This window comes from Spea bombifrons, chromosome 6, assembly GCF_027358695.1.
Source record: "Spea bombifrons isolate aSpeBom1 chromosome 6, aSpeBom1.2.pri, whole genome shotgun sequence".
Taxonomy (NCBI): Eukaryota; Metazoa; Chordata; class Amphibia; order Anura; family Pelobatidae; genus Spea; species Spea bombifrons.
In genome coordinates this window covers 1,966,830-1,989,466 of record NC_071092.1, presented here as the reverse complement: position 1 = coordinate 1,989,466, position 22,637 = coordinate 1,966,830, and the positions used below count along the sequence as shown (strand labels likewise).

General features: G+C 46.4%; 1 protein-coding gene across 5 annotated transcripts in view; it reads right to left on the bottom strand.

Moving 5' to 3' along the window:
- Positions 1-22,637, bottom strand: part of FLNB (filamin B) — a 54,451-nt gene that overhangs the window by 20,854 nt on the left and 10,960 nt on the right. For all 5 annotated transcript variants that reach the window (XM_053468697.1, XM_053468693.1, XM_053468695.1 and 2 more), the window contains exons 2-18: positions 13,856-14,104; positions 13,459-13,556; positions 12,857-13,004; positions 12,391-12,509; positions 11,950-12,027; positions 11,661-11,823; positions 10,824-11,024; positions 8,260-8,397; positions 7,060-7,186; positions 6,711-6,847; positions 4,339-4,532; positions 3,536-3,649; positions 2,910-3,053; positions 2,159-2,282; positions 1,746-1,906; positions 1,368-1,458; positions 1,087-1,256 (exon numbers count right to left, since the gene is read on the bottom strand). In XM_053468697.1, the coding sequence (XP_053324672.1) occupies positions 1,087-1,256; positions 1,368-1,458; positions 1,746-1,906; positions 2,159-2,282; positions 2,910-3,053; positions 3,536-3,649; positions 4,339-4,532; positions 6,711-6,847; positions 7,060-7,186; positions 8,260-8,397; positions 10,824-11,024; positions 11,661-11,823; positions 11,950-12,027; positions 12,391-12,509; positions 12,857-13,004; positions 13,459-13,556; positions 13,856-14,104 (2,456 nt within the window). The remainder of the gene's footprint in view (positions 1-1,086; positions 1,257-1,367; positions 1,459-1,745; positions 1,907-2,158; positions 2,283-2,909; positions 3,054-3,535; positions 3,650-4,338; positions 4,533-6,710; positions 6,848-7,059; positions 7,187-8,259; positions 8,398-10,823; positions 11,025-11,660; positions 11,824-11,949; positions 12,028-12,390; positions 12,510-12,856; positions 13,005-13,458; positions 13,557-13,855; positions 14,105-22,637) is intronic.

Below are 22,637 nucleotides of genomic sequence, written 5' to 3'. Positions count from 1 at the left end.
ATTGTTCCAGCAGCGTGTAAACAAATCTCGCTACTACAACTAGATTTTTTTTTGGGGGGGGGGAAATCGCCGTGAGGCCAAGAGAGACAAAAGGCAGCAAATAAATTAGAATCCCGATTTGGATTTCTGGAAGCGTTTCCTAAACCCCTGGCACGGCGGATCGCGCAGCGTTCTTGTTTGGCTTGTAATTCTCATGCTTCGCTCTGCCAAAGTACGGTAATAAAGGCAGCTAAGGAGCGCCGCCGTTAACATGCCAAATCGATTTTCCAACCGCCGGCCTCCAGTGCAGCGAGATTACTATGTAGAACTTTTTTGTTCTTTGGATACACGAAGAACGGCGTTAAAATTCCATGAGATAGAATTAGAGAAAATATTTTGGGGTGATTCACAGCGTTCTGATTTTTGGTGTAAAACCTTCCACGTTGGGCTAGTAATAGAATGTTGGATCGTTTCGAGTTCTAAAGGCTACGCTCGATGTGTCGCACACCCAAGCGTCTCTACAAAGGGAGCACGGAGCGTTAAACATTAAATGTTTCCATAACGCAGAGTGTTTCCCCGCAGATGGCGGCGCCGGCGTGCAGCGAAGCACGGAAAGGTGTGCGCTCTACATGCCATTAACCAGCAATAGCAGGGAAAAGAAACACAAACAGCACACATTAGTGAATGAGAGGCTTCAGACGCCTTCCAGGAAAAGGGTAAAGCTTGGGTGCGTACCGAGAAAATGAAGAAAACGTAAAAAAGATAAAAACTCGCACCTGGTTCCACCTCATTGACTTTGAGCTTCTTTTTACTATTATTTTTATTATGGTAAAATAACATCGATTTAGTTCTAGGCATGCGCGTTTGCTCCTTTCCCCTGCGGCCCTTGGATGGGATGCCGTTTCCCAGTGAAGGCAGGTGGGACGGCGACTTTTTGGCCAGGAGGACAGAGATGGTCCATTGTATGGAAGATCCATTTGCATCCGGCGATTCGGGGCAAGGACCCCTACGATGCCTTGGAAATAGCCATGGCTGGTTCTATAAACGTCCGAATGCCGATCCCACCTGCACGCGCCCCCCCGTCACAGCCCGGCGTTACCTGCGTACCTGTTGGACTGGAGTGTATCGGACGGTGTGAGAATAATCATAGTTATCAATAATCTCAAAGTCCTTCACCGCATCTCCTGGTTCTGGGCCGACAAAGGACACGTCGACCGGGGCTTTCCCCGCGCCTTTGGTGAACACCGTGAAGTGCGACGGCTTTCCATTTTCTACACCTTGGGAAAAAAGACAACGGAAAAATATTGGAGTTTTGTTTGCTTTCCATCAGGTTTCCCAAATCATTGGACGGGGGGGTCCGTGTACCCCTTTTTTATTTGCAAACTCACCCGATTTGCTTAGTCCCGGACCTTCAGCCCTAACCTTGCTGGCATCGTGTGACGGGTCAACTTTAAGCCGGAATGGACTGGAGGGGATTTCCTTAAAAAATAAATTGCATTTTTTTTTTTTTAATAATTACGAAAATGTTTAGATTTTATTTGGATCTTAAACAGATCGATCGAGTTTCCACGACACAAGCAGAGAACAAACTTTAAACAAACGCAAACAGAGCGATCTTTGTTCTGGGATTCCGAGGATTCTCGGCAAACAGACGAGGATTCTTAACAAGTTCCCCGAGGAAATGCTGGAATGCAGCGTCAACGTTACCAAGATACCCGAGAAACAAACCGCCGGAGAAAGACAGCGCTCGCCCGATCTCTACCCACCTCTCCGGCAAAGAGAACTTTAATGGTGTAGCGTCCGGCAGCAGGGGGGGTATATTTCACCGTGAAGGTGTCATTGGCATTGGGAATGATATCAAACTCAATGTCCTGCTCCTCATCGCTGACCACGCGAGCGTCACACTTAATCCCAACGCTGACATCACCTGGGAAACACAAACCGGCAATGTCAGGAAGGAACCAGAATCACCGAATACAAGAAATGACCCAGAATCGGATATTATTGAGCATCATAAACGCGGTGTATATTAATTCATCCGTTTCTGGCCAATTAACATCTAAAACTCTAGACCTATAGAAGCGATACATTGTTTCTTGTATTGTATATAGTTCAGGAATATGGAGAACATTCAGCAGCATGAAACGCAGCGGGTCCTCCGATAGAGAAGTCGTCTCACCTTCTCCTGCCTCCGTGCAGTCCACAGTAAAATGCGTCGGCTCATTCGCTTTCAGACCGGTTTTCTCCACGCCGGGGCCGAAAACCTTAACTAGATGTGGGTGACTTCCTTGGCCAATGTTGACCTAATCAAGGAAAAACAAAATACGCTGAAACCAGAACTAAAGAGGAATTCATGGATTTTCTGGACAGCTTGTTGACCATCGTGGCCCACAGCGGATTCTCCTAGCAGAACATCTTTGGTTGGTTGGCAACGGATGGAGAACAAGACGCAAACCCATAACATCAAGGGTACTTCTCTCTTACATGAATAAGAAACTTCTTCCAATCACGCAAAGCTAATCAGGAATGTCACAGGACACCGTCACATGGCTACAATTTAATTAGCCAAGGACCGGGGAGAGAGAAGCCTCAAACGATGAGTACGATCATACAGCCAGACCTCACAGATAGTCCTTGCTGGTGGCGAGGAGATGAGGACCCCTGAATCCACGTGCTGCGGAGACGCCCTGATGCGCTCTCTTTCTCCGCACACAGAAGAGACGCCGAGTGACGCCATCTTAGAATTGTTTAAAAAAATCGCCATTAAATGACAAGGTTGTCGACCGGAAGGACAATGTCCTACCATCCATGCTTCATTCTTACTCTGGGTATACAAAGGGTTGACCCGCACCAGGTACTCATAACATTGAATCCTAAAGCTACAGACCCCCCCCCTTAAACAAAAAAAAAAAAAGTTTCTTTTAACCCACCCTAAAGGGACTTTTAGGGACGCCAACGCCTCCGTACGTCACGGCGATGGTGTGTTTGATTGGCGCGGTTGGGTGGTAAGAGAACGCGTAGACGCCGTCTTTCTTGGGCTTTGAGTTAATTTCCACAGGGTTCCCTTCCACGTCCTGAAAAACGGATAATAATACACAGTCACTCAACATAAAGAGTTCCTTATATACAGATTCTCTCTTGTTTATACATTGGAGGCCATTAAACAAACTCGGCCTGCCGTCAAACATGAAATAATCAGCAGTTCTAGAATCTCATCTGTTTTGTTTAACTTAAAAAATCCACAAAAAAAAAAAAATAAATCCAACATTGCAAAAAAAAAAATCCCCAAATCAGCACATGTTACGTGCAGCCGGCCCGCGGACAGACTGCCGAGCCAAGTCGTTTTGGTTTGATGGAAGGTTGAGTCTGTTTCGGATTGTATCGCAGCCAAGACGGTCTCAGCGGGACGGCGGATGAGGACCCCACATTATGTGGAGTACAGTAACTCATTGTACCTGACGCTCTCACCCCAGGTCAACTCTCGTGCCTGGAATTCATGCGTCACGACGTATTACACACCCCGCGGAACGTTTCCAATCCATCAACCTCCTCTTACTTGTGCATAAGCCTTTAGAGGGGCATTCCCGGCGTCAGCGGTGTCCACAAAAAATTCCGCTGGGTTTCCAACGATACAGCCGGATTTCTCCAAACCGGGACCGTAGGCTTTAACCTGTCATTAAAAGAAAGAAAATGCTAAACACCATGCCAAGAGCCTTAAAGAAGAATATAAATAGTTCAATTCTTTAAGCAGATCTAGCAGTACTTTGTAACGCAGCATTTCAGCAGATACTTCAACAATTTAGAATCCTTCGTCATCGTAAAATATATATATTTTTTTTTAACTTTCTCACTTATTAAGGTTCTCATCCCATAAATATGGATGAAAATATAAAAAAACGTATTAAAATGGACTGGACCTGTATCGTCATCTCTGTAACATCAATAGATTCCACTTCAGACACAAGGAAAATTAACATTGTATCCATAAAAAAACATTTAAAGCTAAACTCTTACAATGCAGGAAAAAAGAATTTTCTCTCCAAAAAAGTGACTTTTTTTTATTTTTTTTTTATTATTTAGAATACAAAGAAAAAACTAATTTTTGTTTTAAACAGTTTTGTATTTTTTGCCTTTGGGCCAGCGCCGTGTTCACGTGATACACGGCCCAACGTGATGCGTACAATCTGGATACACGATCTGGATCTTCCCGCGATGTTATTGTTAAAACAGACAAAAGACAAAAAAAATAAAAAATAAAACACACACTTACTGACCTCTTCGTTATTCTAAAATAAAACCGCTCTGTTTGCCAAGCCCGTTCTCGGCTCTGATTGGTTGGCGGGGAGATCGTCTTCTTACCTTATCTGGGTCGAAGTCTCCAGACGCAGGCTGGATGTAGGCCATGAAAGGACTGTACTTAATATCCTCGTCGTCACACATAACGTGAACCGCATACTCGCCCGGCTCCTTCGGCCAGTATTTAATGTCACACGAGCCGTCACCTTGATCATCGCATTCGATCTTCGCTTGGGACGGGCCTTCGATGGCAAAACCTGCGGTGAAGACAGAGAGCCGCGTTATTCCTAAAAATGGCGTCCAACATGGAGAGGTCCAGTAACCCAGAACCCGGGGAGAGGTCCAGTAACCCAGACCCCGGAGAGAGCTCCAGTAACCCAGACCCCGGAGAGAGCTCCAGTTACCCAGACCCCGGAGAGAGCTCCAGTAACCCAGATCCCGGAGAGAGCTCCAGTAACCCAGAACCCGGGGAGAGCTCCAGTAACCCAGAACCCGGGGAGAGCTCCAGTAACCCAGAACCCGGGGAGAGCTCCAGTAACCCAGAACCCGGAGAGAGATCCAGTAACCCAGACCCCGGGGAGAGCTCCAGTAACCCAGAACCCGGGGAGAGCTCCAGTAACCCAGAACCCGGGGAGAGCTCCAGTAACCCAGAACCCGGGGAGAGCTCCAGTAACCCAGACCCCGGAGAGAGATCCAGTAACCCAGACCCCGGGGAGAGCTCCAGTAACCCAGACCCCGGGGAGAGCTCCAGTAACCCAGACCCCGGGGAGAGCTCCAGTATCGGCCGAATATAACGGGAATCCCGGGGGCGATTTCTGCAATAAATGCTTTGGTTTTTCATTTGTTTTATTTACATGGAAAATGAAATTTCGGGATTTAGAACTCCATTGCTTAACTTTAAACCAATGAATTCAGGAAGCCCCTGGAGATAATTAAAAGTATTGATGCATTTACTTGAATTTATAGATTTAGAGATTATCAACACCCCAATCATGGGGGGAGGAATCCCACCCCTTAGTAAAAAAAAAAAATATATATATATATATAAAAATAGATTTATAAAAAAGTTTTTAACCATATAGACCGTATAGACGTGGGCCACATCTGCCCCGAATTGACACCGCGTGTAAGAGGAGAAATGTTAAATCACATTAGCGAGTCACGGGTTATTCGGAACATATGGAAACGTACGCACGGCTCTCAATGCACCATTGTGCGCGGGAGCAGCGGAGAAGGCGCAGATCAAACACCACACTTTATTCCCCAAATCACTTTTGACACGTTTGCCCCGGGGCATTTACAAAACGACGGAAGGAGCCGCCGGCGTCAGATCACGGAATATCACTACATTCGCTCGGCTCGCTTTTAGATGGATCGTCCCTGAAGTATATTATAGCGGGGTCATACATTTTAGGGTACGGTACAGATTATGAAAGAACATTGAGGGAGCGGCACCTTCCGGTGGAACACCCATCGCCGGCTATATAAAAGGGGCATGATGGAGAAGAATAGGGCTCTGGGTGTAAGCCGGGACAATAACATTTGTAGGGACATTAACAAGAGAAGAGGTCATCAGGCAAGGAAGTAAGATGAGGTCTGAAATCCGGCCCTCTGGCCCTTCGAGAAGATACCCCTAACCCTCTCATATAATTACTTTCTACAGCCAACGCAAATTACAAGATGAAGGACTGTAAGCACAGCGGGAGAATAAACACACGGGCCTTGTTCTCAGCAGATTGAAAGTCCGACAAATACCAAAAACATTTATTTTTCGCATGTTTGGCAGGAGTCGTTCCGAGACACGAGGAGAAAAACAAAACACAGAGCGGTCCCTTTCACGGCGAAGTCTCCAGATTCCGGAGGACAATGACCCATTGAGAAAGCAGCCATCCCAGCCATGAGACAAGCGGTCCGTCTCGAGGCTCTCCCTCCTCCGGGATTACGGGCCGGCGGGGGGGGGGTGACGGCTACGGTTTCACCCGACGCACAGAGCCAGAAACAAAGTAAAAATCTCGGACCGCAGCTTGGGTTACCGGCAGCGGTGCTCGTTAGACATAGGACAGAACTAGACATTTTTCTAAATTAAATAACATTTTAATTAAAAAGTTCTTATCTGAAGCCGACACGGCCCGAAATAGGAGGAAGGTGACCCCAGGGCACATCTGCAGAGGCCATGACCAGGGGAGACAGCACGCACGGCCAGGTGCCGCCAAAAACATCTCATAGGTTTTGAGGAGAAATCTGGAAAACTAGGCTTTGTAGCGCCAACAATTAGTAATCACTATTCGTCTCTCACGAGGAAAGCAAGGGAAGAGGGACCGGGACAGGTAGAGCGTCAGGGGGTGGCAACCATGGCAACAGACATTACATTGTATCACGCTTACAAGAAGAACAGTTATACGAACGTTAATGCAAAAGAAATCTAGCCAACTTACCCAATGAGCCGACGTCCGTACCGGTAGACTCCACCACAAAGTCTGCAGACTTCCCAACCATACCACCGGTAAGCCCGGGTCCCCAGGCTCGTACCTTCTGGGGGCCGGCATCGGGGCCCACCTGAACTTCAAATGGACTAGAGAGGGGGGGGGGGAAAGTTAAAAAAGGTTTCATTAAACTTCAAACTTTCCTAAGTTTAGGTGAAAAATATTATATTTTTGGATATTCCCAAAAGTGACCCCTAGATATTCCAATTGACGCCGAGACTCAACAAGAGGCATCCATGCAGTTGCGCAATAATCCACTTGGAACATTCGCTAAAAACACTGAAAGCTCCTCCGTGCTCACCTTTTGGGAATGTGATGTCCTCCCCAGGTGATCGTAGCCACGTACTTCCCGGGACTGATGGGGTAATACTCGAACGAATGCACCCCGTCCGCAAAACCCAACTCCTTCACGATCTCGTCCAAGCCTTCTGTGAAAAGACCCCACGTTAGCTCCGACTCACGCCGGCTTTCGCTCGTTACGCGGATGAAAAACGTATCTGCCGAGCGACGGCTCGGAATTCTCGAGCGGCTGACAGGATAAGCGGCTTCTCCCACATCATAGATGCTGATATCTAGACGTGCGAGGGATCCGGCGCTATGTCTGGAATGTTTCATATTCTAAGAGCTGCTAACATCTGCCCGTCCGCGCGGCTCGTGGCCGGGTCCTTCTTCCATCTCCAAGGATCTATGCTCTTTTGGGACCCAAGCATTGACCTCCTTCAGTAAACTCGTCTATTAATGAATACCCCTTCTCTATTAATAAACCCTTCTTGGGGGGGTTATCGACCCATCTGCAGCCATTATCATTTTTAAATACGGTTCCGGAAAGTTCCAGCCGGCATCATTAATTCAGTATATAGATTTCCGACGTTCGTAAATAAAAGGAAACAAAAAACCCTCTGGATTTGTTTTGCTTCCAAGAAGCAAAAGGGTTAAAAATAATTTGTTTAAATAACTTTTCCCATTAATCGCTGACTGCGCCGATGTCCCGAGACGGCGTTGATCATAATATTGGTCGATCTCCAGATATCTGCACACGGCCTTCAAATCAAAAATAATAATAATCGCCGTAAATGGCTGTTTTATATTATAACGGGACAAAGGCGGTATTGTAAGCCGCTTCCATCTGGAAGTGCTGAGTGAATGGGGGGGCGGCCGGTGGTCCGCGGCGGGTCCGGCCTGGGGGGGGGCGGCGAAGATGCTTTTAGCGGCTGATAAAGGTTTCTGCAACAATCTTGTCGCTTCTAGAAGATTCTTCTACAAAGATCTAGACTCGCGAGCGACGTATAAAGGGTCCTCCGTAAAAGAAGCCAATAACAACGTATCGACTTCTTACAAGACATTCCGAATAACTTATCGGTCATAGAAAACAATAATTTTACCCCAAAATCTAAATCATCATTTTATACGCGTCTATCTCCTTGGAGACAATGTTTTTGTAAATAAATGTTTGCCCTTCACACCCCTGTTAAGCCCCCCGGGATCCGCGTGAAACACTTACTTGGTCCCTTGACCGAAACGTGAAGTTCTCCGCTTCCCGCGGCTCTGGTGTCCACCTTGAAGTCTGCCGTTTCCCGAATCCGGACGCCTTTGGGCTGCAAGCCTCGGCCGCTGGCACGGCAGGCGTTGGGGTTGCACGCTGCGGGGGGAGGGAGATGGTGAGCGGGGGGGGTCAGAGATCTCCTTAATGAACAGGACTGGGTAGTATGGTTGTAATGGTCGTATGGCATGCGTTGGCGACACTCTAACCACAGAGGACAGGAACGGTGAACGGAACATGCGCACGCAGCGGACGAGTGGAAACTCCAATCCAAATGGCCCAAATCCAGGAAAATAGGCAATTGCCCTACTAGCTCAGAAATGCCCCAACTCGCGGTGGGTGGATATACACAAAGCACGATACACGGAACAAAATTATAGAAAAAACATATAGCGAACACATGGAGCAGGAACATTCCATCGGCTGCTATGGTAACCGCACAGCGATTACCCCCAAAACGCTCTCTTTTTACATAACTCCCGCTGTCTACCAACCAGCGGACGCGTTTTCCATTGTTTGACGCGAATATAAGATTATTAGATATCTGTAATCGGAGAAGCGCCCAGAGACGATGAATATTGGCTGATTTAGAGAATAATTGACCTGCCGCCACCCTTATAATCCACGGCCCCGGAATCTTAAAGGATTCCCCGAACCTCCGATACGCTACGAATAGAGATATTTTAAAATGTTTTGTTTTCTTTTGCGCTTTATTTTTACCCAATTATATTTCAGGGAATAAATATTAAAACCAAAAAAACAAAAAAATACATTAAAAAAAGCCAAAAAAAAAAAAAACTAATAAAAAAAGCAAAGCAAAAAAATTAAATAAAAAATACGTAAAGCACAAAAAAAAAATATTTAAGAGTAGTTTAGGCAGGGAAATAAAAATGTTCCACGGCAGACGAGGTTAGACCGTGTACTCGCTTTGTATTGATTGATAAAATCTGATTGTTTGGACCCCAGGCGCATGTCTGACGAGCGAAGCTCACTCTCAGAGTACGACGCAGACCTTCCACATCTCATCATCCAGAACCAGACGGGCGTCCGACCAAAAACAAACACTCGGGACGCACGGAGTTAAAAATAGAAACATGAAGACATGTAACGAAGTCCTGGATGGTGACGGCTCCAATGAACCCGCCACACACATGGAAGCGATGCACACGATGTACACGTTACACGTTACACACGGACTCGTAAAACGAGGTCAGCAAAGCAAAGAGGTGAAAGAGTGGGCGGAGACAATGTATTTCATAGTAAATATTCAAAAAAAAAATATGAAAAAAATGTAAATACAACAATAAATATAAAAATATTGAATGCTTTCTATAGGGGAGATTTTATATGGAAGGGAGGCAATAATTAAGATTTTTTTTTTTTTTTAGAAATCACATAGAGCGAAGCAGATTCCATTTCAGGAGGAGGTAGAAGTCTGAACGAGGATTTAATATTCGGCGCCGGGAGAGTCGTCGGGGGGTAAATGGACCGGGAGGGATGTTGTTAAAGATATTAAGTTATATAGACTTATAAACAGAGTTTTAATGATAAGTTTTTATGGGTCTGGAAGGGGGGTCCTGCCTGCAAACACACGGATTTATGGAAAATAACAACGTCTGGAGCTCGGGGGCTGAATCCATGTTCGGGGTTATAGTGAATTTGTGGACGATCTGGTTTGCAACGCATTATGGTTCCCGTGGCAATAACAAACAGCCCAGTTTGGGGTCTGAAGGTATGAATGCCCCCTAGAAATATGACGCGGGAGGAAAAAATGCAGCCTGGAAGAAAACGCTGTCCGGAGGCTCATTTTTTGATGGTTTGATGGAAGGAGCGGGACGGAGCGAGGCCCACGTGGGAGCCCACAGAGCAAAATCACAACCACAGCAAACCACGCCGTGCCCGCGAACGCTTACCCACGCATCAGACTAAACGCGCTGGGAGTCCCGCGGGGCTCAGGAGATCAGAGAGAGGGAGCGGAGGCCTGAAAGCAGAGCGGGAGGGAGGCAGATGGGAGCAGCGACAGAGAGAGCAAGAAAATAAAGTACAGAATGCAGTTTGGCATGCGGGGCACCCCCACTAAATACCCCCACACAGCAGGGGCAGCCCCACTAATACCCCCACACAGCAGGGGCAGCCCCACTAATTCCCCCACACAGCAGGGGCACCACCACTAATACCCCCACACAGCAGGGGCACCCCCACTAATACCCCCCACACAGCAGGGGCAGCCGCACTAATACCCCCACACAGCAGGGGCAGCCCCACTAATACCCCCCACACAGCCAGTACAGCCCCACTAATATCCCACCACTACCCCCCCGAAAGACAGGAAAGCCCCACTCTGGAGGAATTCGTCAGATAGTAGCCCCCCATACCCCACTGCCCCTACCCTGCACCAGGCAGTTCTACATCATTGCACATTTCTGCTGGATTAACCCATCGAGTGCACGCGAAACCCCTGGGCCGCCGGATGGTTTCATTAAGCGGGTGAAACGCACGTCACGTTCCGGGCGGTCGGCTCCTACCTTCCCCAACGATGACGGTGTACGGGCTCTTGGGAGTAGCTTCTCCTCCAAAATTGACGCTGACTTTGTGCGGTCCGGCTTTCAGAGGCTTATAGGTGCAACGGTGAACACAATTCCCTTTATCCTCAATGGCCAACTCCATGGCGTTGTTCCTCCCTTGAGGGTCCGAAACCTCGACGCCAATATCTCCGACACCGGCTCCTGCGCAGGACAAAGAATACAGACCATCATCACCCTCAACTCACGCTAATGTTCAAAAGTTTGGGGTCACTGAGCTGCTTTCGAGGAAAACGAGGACATTTCTGGCTGTAACAATTACAAAAAAGGGTTTTCTACGCATCAATAATACTTTTATACTTAAACTCTTTCAAAAACAAGGAAGTTTCTAAGTGACGCCAAACTTTTTGAATCCGTCCAACGCGTTCACGAATATTAGGCGTAATAATAACACGAAGCTAACTGTTTCCGTAAAACATTTTATTGGTTTTTTAAATGTTTTACCTGCAGACTTAACTGGACTTGGTGCTTAAAATTAAGCGCTGCGACTGATAAATGGGGAGTTTTTCCCTTTTTTCTCCTCCAAACATGAAAACGTCTCCAAGGGCAGAAAAAATAAGCGCGCCGAGGGCAGGTTGTGAAATTTCTGGCACCCGCAGAATAATTTGCCAGGTGTTGGAATATTTTTTCCATAATCTCATTAGAATTTGCAGTCAGCAGAAAAAAAGTCTCAAACGCCGACACGTCTCCGTCATATGTTCCATGTTACACGCGAGATTTGCAAATGAGGCAGTATTTGCCCTCCAGAGCAGTCACGTGACGAGGGAACCGTTCACTCACCTGCCGTGTAGATGTCGAAGTAGGTCGGTTTGTTTGCGACGACGCCGGACGCCTCCAGTCCCGGACCTTTGGCAGTAACTTTACTGGCGTCTCCCTGGGCTTTCTCCACGCTGACCTCGAATGGACTCTTGGAGATGTGCTGGCCGGCGAAAAGGACCGTCACCTGGCAAGCGGGACAAAAGAGAATGGGTCTGGATGCCGCGGACGCGCAGGGAGCGAGGGGTTAAAAAGACCCAGATGGGACGTTTAACAAGAAATAAATAGTTTCCGTTCCGAGCCGTTCTCTTACCTTATGGACGCCCGTCACTTTGGGGACGTACTCCACCGAAAACGTTTTATTCTTGTCATTATTGGCGGTGACCTTCGCCTTGGGTAGGGAGGGGGGAGAGAAAAAAGAACCACCGGCGTTACAAGATGAGGGTATTAAGTATTTAAAGCTAATTTTTAATTAAGGGTGGAGGTTCCTTCGTTAAGTAGAACACAACCAGGTTCTAGATCACAGGATTTCGTTAAGCTCTAGAATGCTGTAGGGGGATCAAATGGAGAATTTTAGTCCCTGGTTCTATCTTTTAGGATCAGAGACATCCAGAATTTGATGTCCAGAATAACGGAACAAATTATTTGCTTGATCCCGATTATATTTGTGAAATTTCTTGGGGGTTTTGTGAATTTTGGGTCACTTTGAGTAGAAAACGTGGCCCTTGCCGGTGCAGGTCCTAAAACCACAAACCTCTTCCCGGATTCCTTCCGGATCCTCCACAAACACCAGCACTTCTCCCTGCCCCGCGCTGATGGTCTCCACCGTAAAGGGCGCCGGTCTCTTCACCATATTACCAGTGGGTTCCACCCCTGAACATGTGGAAATAAACGGTTACGTTACAGGATGAGGTCTCTGGGAAGAGACATCTCCACAACACACAGCCTGGGGTCGAAACAACGAATGACGCGTCCCAAGAAGAAGTAGACCCTAAATCATTCATCTGCGGGGGTACTCGCCTGGAACGCACTCAGAGGACTCGAGTCTCACTCACGGAGGTTAGAAAAGCAGAAAGATCCGCGGGATACATTGTTACAAATATAAATAAAGATACACAGTTGTGAATAACGAACGTCCTAGAAGGCTTGGCAAATCTATGATGTCATAACACGGAAAGGATAAATAATATGGGGAACGGTAGGTGCCGAGGGGCTCTTACCTCGCCCATAGGCTCTTGCTTTTTTGGGGTTGAGTTTGGGTTTGAGGGGGGCCCCCGGTTTTAATTTTGCTTTGGGGAACTGTGAAAGGTACGTCATGACGGAGTGCTCGTCCACATCCGGGTGGATAATCTCCTCCGGCGCGATCACCTGAAATACATCACAAAGAGCTTTCAATCCCATGCCGCACACGGAACCTTCCAGCTCCCGGACGCCCCGCACTTTCGCTAATCCCGTCGGATGGATTAAAGACATTAAACGCCGAGAAGTAATTACGCGGCACTCCCAAAAATACACAAATCTCTGTCGTTTCTTTCGAGTGGCCCCATCTGTTTCTTCTTTTTATCTCAGCTGAAACCGGCTTATTCTTAGAAAAAGTTCTTTCAGCTGCGAGAATCCGGAAAGGCCGGTTTGGGGGCCGTGGGGTAATTATTATTTTTCTCCCCGAGAGAGAGATTCCTTTCTGTATTTAACACTCGGCTCCATCAGCAGACACCACATATCAAAAATAATAACTTTTAATCGATTCTGGGCACTCTAATGATTTTCAACGGGTTCCGATACATTGTAACCTTAGAACATCTCTGGTGGAACGCGTCGTTACCTGGGGAACCCCCAGCCAATCATCAGCTTGCTGCATAGCCTCTCGGGCATTATCTACGGGTTTCTTCGGATCCCAAGACTCCCAGTCTGGACACAAACCTGAAAAAAAGCAGGAGAACAGTCAACATTTCATAGAAACCTAGAACCTGCGGCCCCATCCGGCCCCCGTCTAGTCGACTTATGCATTTGGTAAGAAGGAGTTGTACAAATAGCTATATAGTAAAAAAAAAAAATACCCCCCTAAAAAAAAAAAAAAAAAAAAAAAAAAAAAAAAAAAAAACAAACAATGCGGCTGAACAGGAAAAGCGATTGGCTCGTTTCGCTCGTTTGCGTAATCAGCGGCTCGGCCGGAACCCAGATAATTAGCAGCTCAGAGCGAGCGCCGGGGGAAGCCTCACCGGGGGCACAGCTGTCGACCAGCGCTCCCAAGGCCTTGCCGTCCCGCCAGTTGTTGCTGAAGTTGGTGATGGGCAGGTGAGGGATCTTGTTCTGGATCCAGCCGAGGAGTCTCTGCTTTGGGGTTTGGTTTTTGGACTCCTCGTCGCCTTCGTCTTCCCAGACAGGCATGGAGATGGAGTAATGCAGGATAAGCGTCCATATCAGGCCGAGAATGAGCTTCAGGTTCCCGTCTACAATGGCTTTACTGTCTGGAGGAGCAAACAGAACGAGAAGGGTTAATAATCAATACATTCCCAATCGCAAGAAAACAACGGCGTTTAACCCCAAAACATAAAAATAATAAAAAAAATATATAATAATAATAATAATAATAATAATAATAATAATAATATTTGAATAGATCGTTGTTTTTGGGGAATGTAATGAAAGATTTCTAATTTCCCGGCACGAAGCACGGTTTGCCATCACTCAGAAACGGGTTTACAGACAGAACCGTCGGGGCGGACGGGAAATCTGTTAATAAACATTCTGTACGTTCTACGATTTACGTCGGAGTTTTCCTGTAAAATGTTTTTGAAGCCGACGCCGTCCCTCGAGGTTTTTCTGCTCGCAGGTTGCTCTCCGGTTTCACAGACAATTAAACCTTCAAGGAAAACATTCACACCCCGAGAGATCTTAGTCACCTGCAGACGGAGCGCTAAACAACAACGCGTAAAAAAATCTTAAAAAAAACACACAAAAAGCCACACAATCACAGTGATATCTGGAGAATTTGAACAAAAAAAACAAATATAAAAAAAAAGCTATTTGAAAAAAAAATTAAAAAAAAAAAATAAAATAAAAAATGAAAACAATCAGTTTCTGGATACCTCATGGGGTTGGCGTAATTTCAAGCCCGAAAAGCCCTACTTTTAATAAGACTCATTGTGTGAAGCGCTGCGTAAAATGCTGGTGATATAAATAATAGATTAGTAATAATAATAATTATAGTAACAATAGGAATAGTAATAATAGTAACGGTAAGAATATTAGTAGTAATAATAATAGGAATGGTAATAATAGTAACAGTAATAATAATTATTAGCCTCTATATGCCAATAATAATAATAATATTAATAATAGTAATAATAATAATAATAATGAGCGGGAATAGCCTATGAATTCCGTGTAATATCGATCAGTATCTGCTAATCCATGTAACGCGCAGAGATATAAAACCCGTCGCAGACCGACCCGGATGCAGGAGAATCGCAGAATACAGGAGTCTCGAGAATTAATCTTTGATACTTTTGTTTGTAAACGGGATATGACATCACCGGTCAGATCGCGTTATTTTAGTCGAAGGAAAGCCGACCGGCGGCACGCGAGATTCCCGGAAGTGCGGATAAATCTCCTTCATTCTTCTTTAGATTTCTCACCCCACACGAGAGACAAATTTAAGAGGCGACACCTGGGACGGCCTCGCTATTCATTCCAGAAAAACTTTAATCCTAAAAACACCGAATGAGAACATAAGGGAACGAAGACGAGGATTAAGTAACATCGCCCTGTGAGATGGGTAACGCAATTAGAGCGCGGGAAACCGATAGAAAATGTAACAGCTTTAACAACTTGATCAAAAGAAGTCCAAGGGGTGACTCGGTGGCTTCGAAGTACTTAAATATACGCATTTTTATAGCATTTTTTTTAGTATTTGGCCCAAGTTATTAATGCACGAACAGGATACTTTGTATTTGTTTCATTCATTCGCTGTTACATGACGCGGAACCCTGGCACGCGATGATTAGAATGCGGAATATGACGTCGCTCCGTAAATCCAGTAACAGTAATAAGAAATATGGGGATTATTTATTATTTTGCTCGTTTTCTCTCCTTTGGCACGAACCTTCGAAGTTTTCCCGACGTTTCAGTTGTTTGTTTTGGTGGAAAACCTCGTACAAAAGCCAAGCGACGACAGACATTTTCCAGCGACAGACGTCGTTACAGGAGGAGAAACGGGCGAATAGACGGGGGCCGGATGGGGCCGATCTGCCGGCCGGTAAAATAGCAAAAAACGTAATATTAAATATCACCGTTAAACCGAGGCCACGATAACCGAGCTGGGAATGAATCAGATAAGAAGCCTTGCGATGAGTTTGGACATCGCAGGGAGCGGTCGTTTTACTCTCTGGTGTTAAACGAGGTGCCGTGCGTCCCGGATACACGTGGCGGGGGAGAAGAGGTTAATTCTGAAGCTCGGTGCGCGTTCTGCGAGGAAGCGTTGAGTGAAGCGATCTTTCCTCGCGTGAAAAATGATGTAATGCGCTAAAAAACGCTTTCATAAAAACATCTCTCATTGGGCGAAGATGAATTCACAAAAAATCCGGAGCTGCCTACAAAAGCAGAAACTTTCTATCTCACGGACTTTATCGAGAACCCTTTTACTCGCTAGGAAGCCGCCGCGTCCCGACGCACGAAGCGCGTGCCAGGATTTGGTTACGCGAGGCCATCACGACGGATTAACGCCTCGGACGGAGCCCGTGCCAAGACGCCGCGGCCCAAACCGAATAAAAGCCCCGTCATCTCCATCTGAGAGCAGAGATCGTCACGGTAACCATCACAGCAATCAAGAGGGGGCTTCGGAGTCACAATAAAAGAAAGTTAAAATCCGTAATCTGGATTTCAGGTCAACCAGAAAACTTCAAAAACAGTAAAAAAAAATAAATAAATAAATAAATAATAGATATATATTTCACGCTTCCCTCCACACAACAATCACAGAGTAACCCGTAACAAATCCCTCCACAGAACCCAAAAACTAACAAAATAATAATAATTTCAGTAATTTTATTAAATCCGGAGAAACTGGCATTCCTCCTTAAAGGGGCGGCACGTTTTTATACCAAACGCAGCTCGACTTTGGATGCGGAGATGTTAGAGAAGGGTATTAAAACTCGTTATTCCACCCCCGCCATGATGTCCAATTTTAGGGTACAAGACCCCATGGCCTGACCCCCACCTATAATCCGATGGCCGAGTCAAACTTTTTCCTTGTCGTATCCTCAGCAAATCGACTCGAGATCTCTCCAATTCATCATCGAGTGATTTTTATGCTTACACAACATTCTCCCAACGTATACACAAAAGCTTCGGGAATGTAAACAACGAAATAATATACATCCGATATCTGCTGGCTTTCTATACACAACACGCACCCAAAATTCCATTAAACACAAAAAAAAAACAGAATTCTCATTTCATACAAATATCACAAATATCACAGCGTCAAACGACACAAATTATTATTTATTGTTTTTTTTTGTTTTGTTTTTTTATAGCGCCATCATATTCTGTAGAATATCCAGCGGATAATAAAGAGGTAATCATTTTGCTACCATGGTAACCATGGTCATTCGGCTCTTTTTCCCGTGCGAAGGTCACTTTTTTTGTTTTGAGGGGGGGGCTCCGGCGGTGACCGTTCTACGGAGGTCACAGAATGTTCGTTCTGAAACAAAAAGCTGAAATAGTTGATTGAAAGGCTTTCGGGAGAAGTGATTTAACGCACCCTGGGAGACCAACGGGGGGGGGCAGCTTTTGTATCCGCGGTCTGAAGAAAAATTAAAATTCACGGCCCGTGGCGGCCGGCACCGGAGAGAACGCTCATTCCTGGTGTGGATAATGCGGCCGATTTCTCAAACCCACCCGAGGGAGACTTTCCCCACCTAACGCAGATAGAAGGAATGTTACCCGGGGGGGGGGGGTAATTCAGAGAGCGTCCGGGGTACAAAAGCTCAGATTTATCTCACGGAACTCGGGGGCCACGGATTTTAACTCAATCCCTGGAAATAAATAAATCAAAAACACTGATATTGGGACGGAATCAAGACTTTGACAAATTCACTTAAATGTTAATACTTGCTATTTTTGGCTAAATGAAACCCATTTATTACAAACTTTATACAGTAATGCCTTCGATATTTTAGCGTAGCAAGAAAAAAAAAATTTAACATTTTAATTTTTGGACCCGGAGTAGCCAAGTGGGTAACGTTATCGAGACATTTAAAGAAATAAGGGTGGAAATTCAGATCTCTGGCCTCGGAATCCTTAAATAAATAAAAAAATCATAAAAAGCAGAAAAAAAAACGTAAGCTGGAAAATGGTATTTAGAAAGAAAAACACGATATCGTAAGATTTTCTTTACAATCGAAAATCAGCCCTTTTAGAACGCAGCATTTATTAATACAAAAAAAATAAATAAATAAATTTAAAAAAAAAGAAGAAGAACGAGGTCATCGAATGAACCAAACGGCCGCCCCTCGTGATTAAAGCGAAGTATTGTTTATGGAGTTTTTTGGCACATTCCGTGTTGTGTAAACACCGGAGTCTGGGAGCTGCCTGTCCGCGTCGGCCCCGACAAGCTGTTCTGTGACATCCGGCTCTAAACACCCTGTCTGGAATACCGACCTAAACACAGGACGGGAGGAGAAAAGTCACGGAGAGACCGGAATCTAACACTAGAGGGTCAGACGCCGAGATGGAACGGAAGGACGTTTTACTTTACTGAGAGGGTAGTAGATAAGTGGAGCAGCCTCCCAGCAGAATGTAGAGGGGACGCAGACATACAGCTCCTGATACCAACGACTTATTTTTTTCTGCGTTTTCCCAGAATGCAACCTAATTCCGACGCGCAGAACTCCAGAGCAACGCTCGCCAAAGTCTACTTTCAGGGGGTCATTTTCTCAGCTAACCCCCCCTCCCCCAAGGCCTTCCTTCAAAATCTGGCGCTCACAGGTGGTCAAAAAACCCAACAATTCATTTTCTTATTCCGTTTGAACAAATGACTGTTTGGGTTTGTTGAAGACGTTTCCCAAAGGAGCCCTTCCTAGCGTGTGTGGAAAATCATTCACACGCTTAACACGGCTGCCCGTGTTAATAGGGTGGTTAGGAGGGAGACCCATTCACAATATAGCGGACGCTCCTTTTAGTCACAGACAGCCAGGATATGACATCATACGAGGCGCTCCACGGCGATGATGGTGCCCATGGAGGGGGTGGCCAGGGCAGCTCCTAAGGTAAATACCCCCCTGCCTGCACGTCGGGGTTCCCGTTAGAACGGAGGTTACGAGGAGTTTGTCGGGAAAGCAGAGCCCAACTACAATAACGCGAAAACAAAATACATTTTTCTATGGAAAAAAGCCAAAAACTCCACCGGATTTATACCCCGGGGAGGAGGCTAATGGAGCGAGCGTGAAAACAGATTGTCGCGGTGTCAGCCATATTTATGTGCCGTCAGCTTAATGGGGAGTCTGGCTCGGTCTTAAAACGCAGCATTAATATTTAGTAAATGCCTCAAAAAAAGCCCAAGAGGGGGGCAATAATTCAACGCGCGTCCAAAACGTCTCAGCAAGGACTCGTTAGAACGGACGCCCCTCGCTAGAACGGACGGACGCCCCTCGTCTCCCACAAATAATTTTCTCCGAATATTGGATTCGCTGCCCAGTGGCTGGCGGTCCGGCTCACCCGGGGCATCAAACCAGTTTACAGGCAGCGTCTCCCAAAGTTTAAGAATTAAGAAGAAAAAAAAAATAAAAAATAAAACAAATTGTCCCTCAAACACTTGAATGCAGTTTCGTCATCGGATTCTCTCCGTAGCGCAGAGACTAAAAGGAAATAAAAAAACGTTAACTTAGAAATGGAAAATCTGACATAAAAAGTTAATTTGAGAGAGGAGTCAGCGGACCAATCACTGCGCGCAACGCAAAGTCTTCGACAAACACGATAATCTCACTCAATTTAAATCCTGACACGCGGAGGAAACGCTAATCCCGTCCCGCATCTACGATTACACGCCAGCGGCATAAAACACGGCTGTCCCTGGGTCTGACGGGCAGCTCGACAGACAGACAGACACCGGGTGACATCACGGCTCAGGAACAGAGACGAGACCCCCGAGCCACGCAGTCTGGGGGGGGGGGGAGTGAGTCATTACCGGCTCAGACGCTCACTCACAGGGAATCTTACCTGCGGATCGGGTGAGGGAAAGGTTACCGAGACGCACGGAGGGCCTCCAGCCGTGAGGCGTCACCAAGGATGTTTATGGCTCTGTTAGCGTGACCGGGTCATTCAGGACGAGGGCAAAGCGTTCTCGGAACAACAACGTTTCAATACATCTGTACACGCACACACATGTACACTTTACACAACGTGGCACACAACCGATAGCGTGACAACTGGGCGATGATGTCATACAGAATTTCAAAACCATAGTACAGAATCTGGAGGAAATAACGGAGATCTTCATAAGAACGCAACTTATTCTGCTAAAGCCCTTGAAACATCGTAACCGGTCCTAGAATATCGACGGCGCTCCGGTACGTCTCGCATTAGGATTTATTACACTTCAACGCAACGAGACCAACGCATCGCCGCCGGGTTTACAAACTTTATCTCCGACGACTGATCATCGACTCATCATCTTTATCAGAGGACGGGGAGAATATTTTATTGTTTAATTGGGGGAGGGGGGCAGGAAACCACCTAAAATATTGAGCGGAGTCAGCGTTTTGTCACACGGCAAATAAATTAACTGCTTGCAAATAGAAAAGAAAAAAAAAAAAACCATCCCAAATCTAAGAAATGTACATATTTGACTTATTTGCTGAATAAATGGATTCCAGATCACAGCGAGGCATTCTAACCAAAAGCAGAAGACTCTCGCTTTTTATATATATTAGATTAGAAAAGGATTGGGAAATCTGCCACAAAAGATCCAGAACGAAAAGTCGCGTTTATCAGAGCGCCAGCAGCCAGACTCCGAGCTCACGCCGGCGGCAGGTCGGGTTCCGGATGAAAGCCGATCACCAGAATCCGCTGGAACGCGAAGAGTTTGTAGGTTTGGGGCAAATCCATGTTGGAGGAGATACTCTGGGTTATGATTGGTGGAGTTGGGTGGAGATTCGCCAGCGATGGAGACTTTGTGGACCAAAGAGGCACAAAAGCTCTTAATGTGACCAAAACACCCCACATACGTAACCCTCTCCTTTCTAGCGTATGAAGGGTTAACCCGACCGCAGAGTATCAATGTTATCCGAAGACATTCCGGGACGACAAACTTATTGATCGGCCAATTGTTCCATGAAAACGAATTCGGAGCGGGGCGACCCGGAGTCAGGGAGAGGATTTACGACACGAAGACAAATCTATAACGTTCTGCGGGGCCGGCGGGAGGACAATGCGCCGTCAGCGAGAACGTTCGACTATCGCACGGCAAACAAAGGAACGTCCCGCGCCCTCAGCGAGAGGAATCGTTACCGATCTCTAATCTCTCCGCCCGTCACCCTCCGAGGTGATCGATGGAGCAATAAATTCACTCTTGACTCGCACTTTGTTTGACCAGGTTGGGTAATAACTAAACGCGCCGATGAGTCACGGTTACTCCACGTCCCGCAGCGCACATACGTGATGAGCGTACATACACCGGACAGGCGGAACGGGAGGTCGCCGTCTGGGGCTTGCAGGGGTTTCAGACAGATAACGATGAGGATGATGATGATGATGATGATGATGAAAGTTTCATTTTCTTTTCTAAGGTTTAAGATTCTTCTTTTTTTTTTTGAGAATCTGATCATATTTACAGAAATTCCACATTTTAGCAAAGGTTTAGAACAACCCCAGGACTGGGACCGGATCTCCGTCATCATCGCAGGTGCTACAGACAACGCTGCAACGTTTCTTGCCTCTACCATAAAGCAGGGAGGTGCCAGGAAGGATGGGCATTATCGCCATAGAACCTACCGTCAGATCGGCCCCATCCGGCCCCCATCTAGTCGCCCGTTTCTCCTGCTGTAAAGACTCAAACCTTAATCAGTCTTAGATTCAAGAGCCGTATGTCTATCCCATGCATGTTTAATACCCTCACTGTACTACCCTCTACCACCTCTGCTGGACGGCTGTTCCACTTATCTACTACCCTCTCAGTAAAGTAAGATTCTCAGCAGATTATGTCCCCTTGTTCTAGATTTCTAATAAACGTCCTTCCTGTCCTAACCCTTCTTATCATATCATTTATAGGAGGACCCCCCATGTCCCGCCACTCAATGGGCCGGTTACAGGGGTGACCTTTGACCTCCCTAACCAGCACCGTGCTGCTTTTAGACGGTGCGCGCTAGGATATGACATCATAACACAAGAAACACGTGGACAGCGGGGCCACCTGCTTATCGATATCTTCTGCAATGGCTGGATATTTGGCGGCGGATCACCCCTCGCAGGGTCACGCGCCTGCGCAGGTCACATCCGGTCCAAACCAAAAACAGAGCTTCTGCGGATTTAAACAATCGCTTCCTGAGTCCCAGAGAATCGGCCAAAGACATTCTTTTATTCGGCGGGACGCCCGGCGAGCGGCTCTATTCACACCTTAACAAAAAGCGGAATTCCTTTCCGGTGAGATCACCTCCTGAACGCGGGCGGCGGAGGCATCGAGGAGAGAACCGGCGGCCCTCCGGACAAACCGGACACGGGACTGCGTTCTCTTCCAACGCCCGCAACTCCATAAAGACTCCAAAAAACTCCGTTCCCAATTCTGTAGATTCCAGGAAAATAAGTAAACTATTTATAAAATAACAATCGTTCCAATCCTGCGAAGGCGGCTGCGAGACGACCGAGTGCAACAAAGTAACTCGAACTTTACCCGGGGAATTCGGCAACAAAATCGATACAAAATATCCCAAAAGCCTTAGAAATAATTCTCTGAATTCGCATTATATTCAATTTAAGATCTCAGCGTCCAGAAATCACATTTTT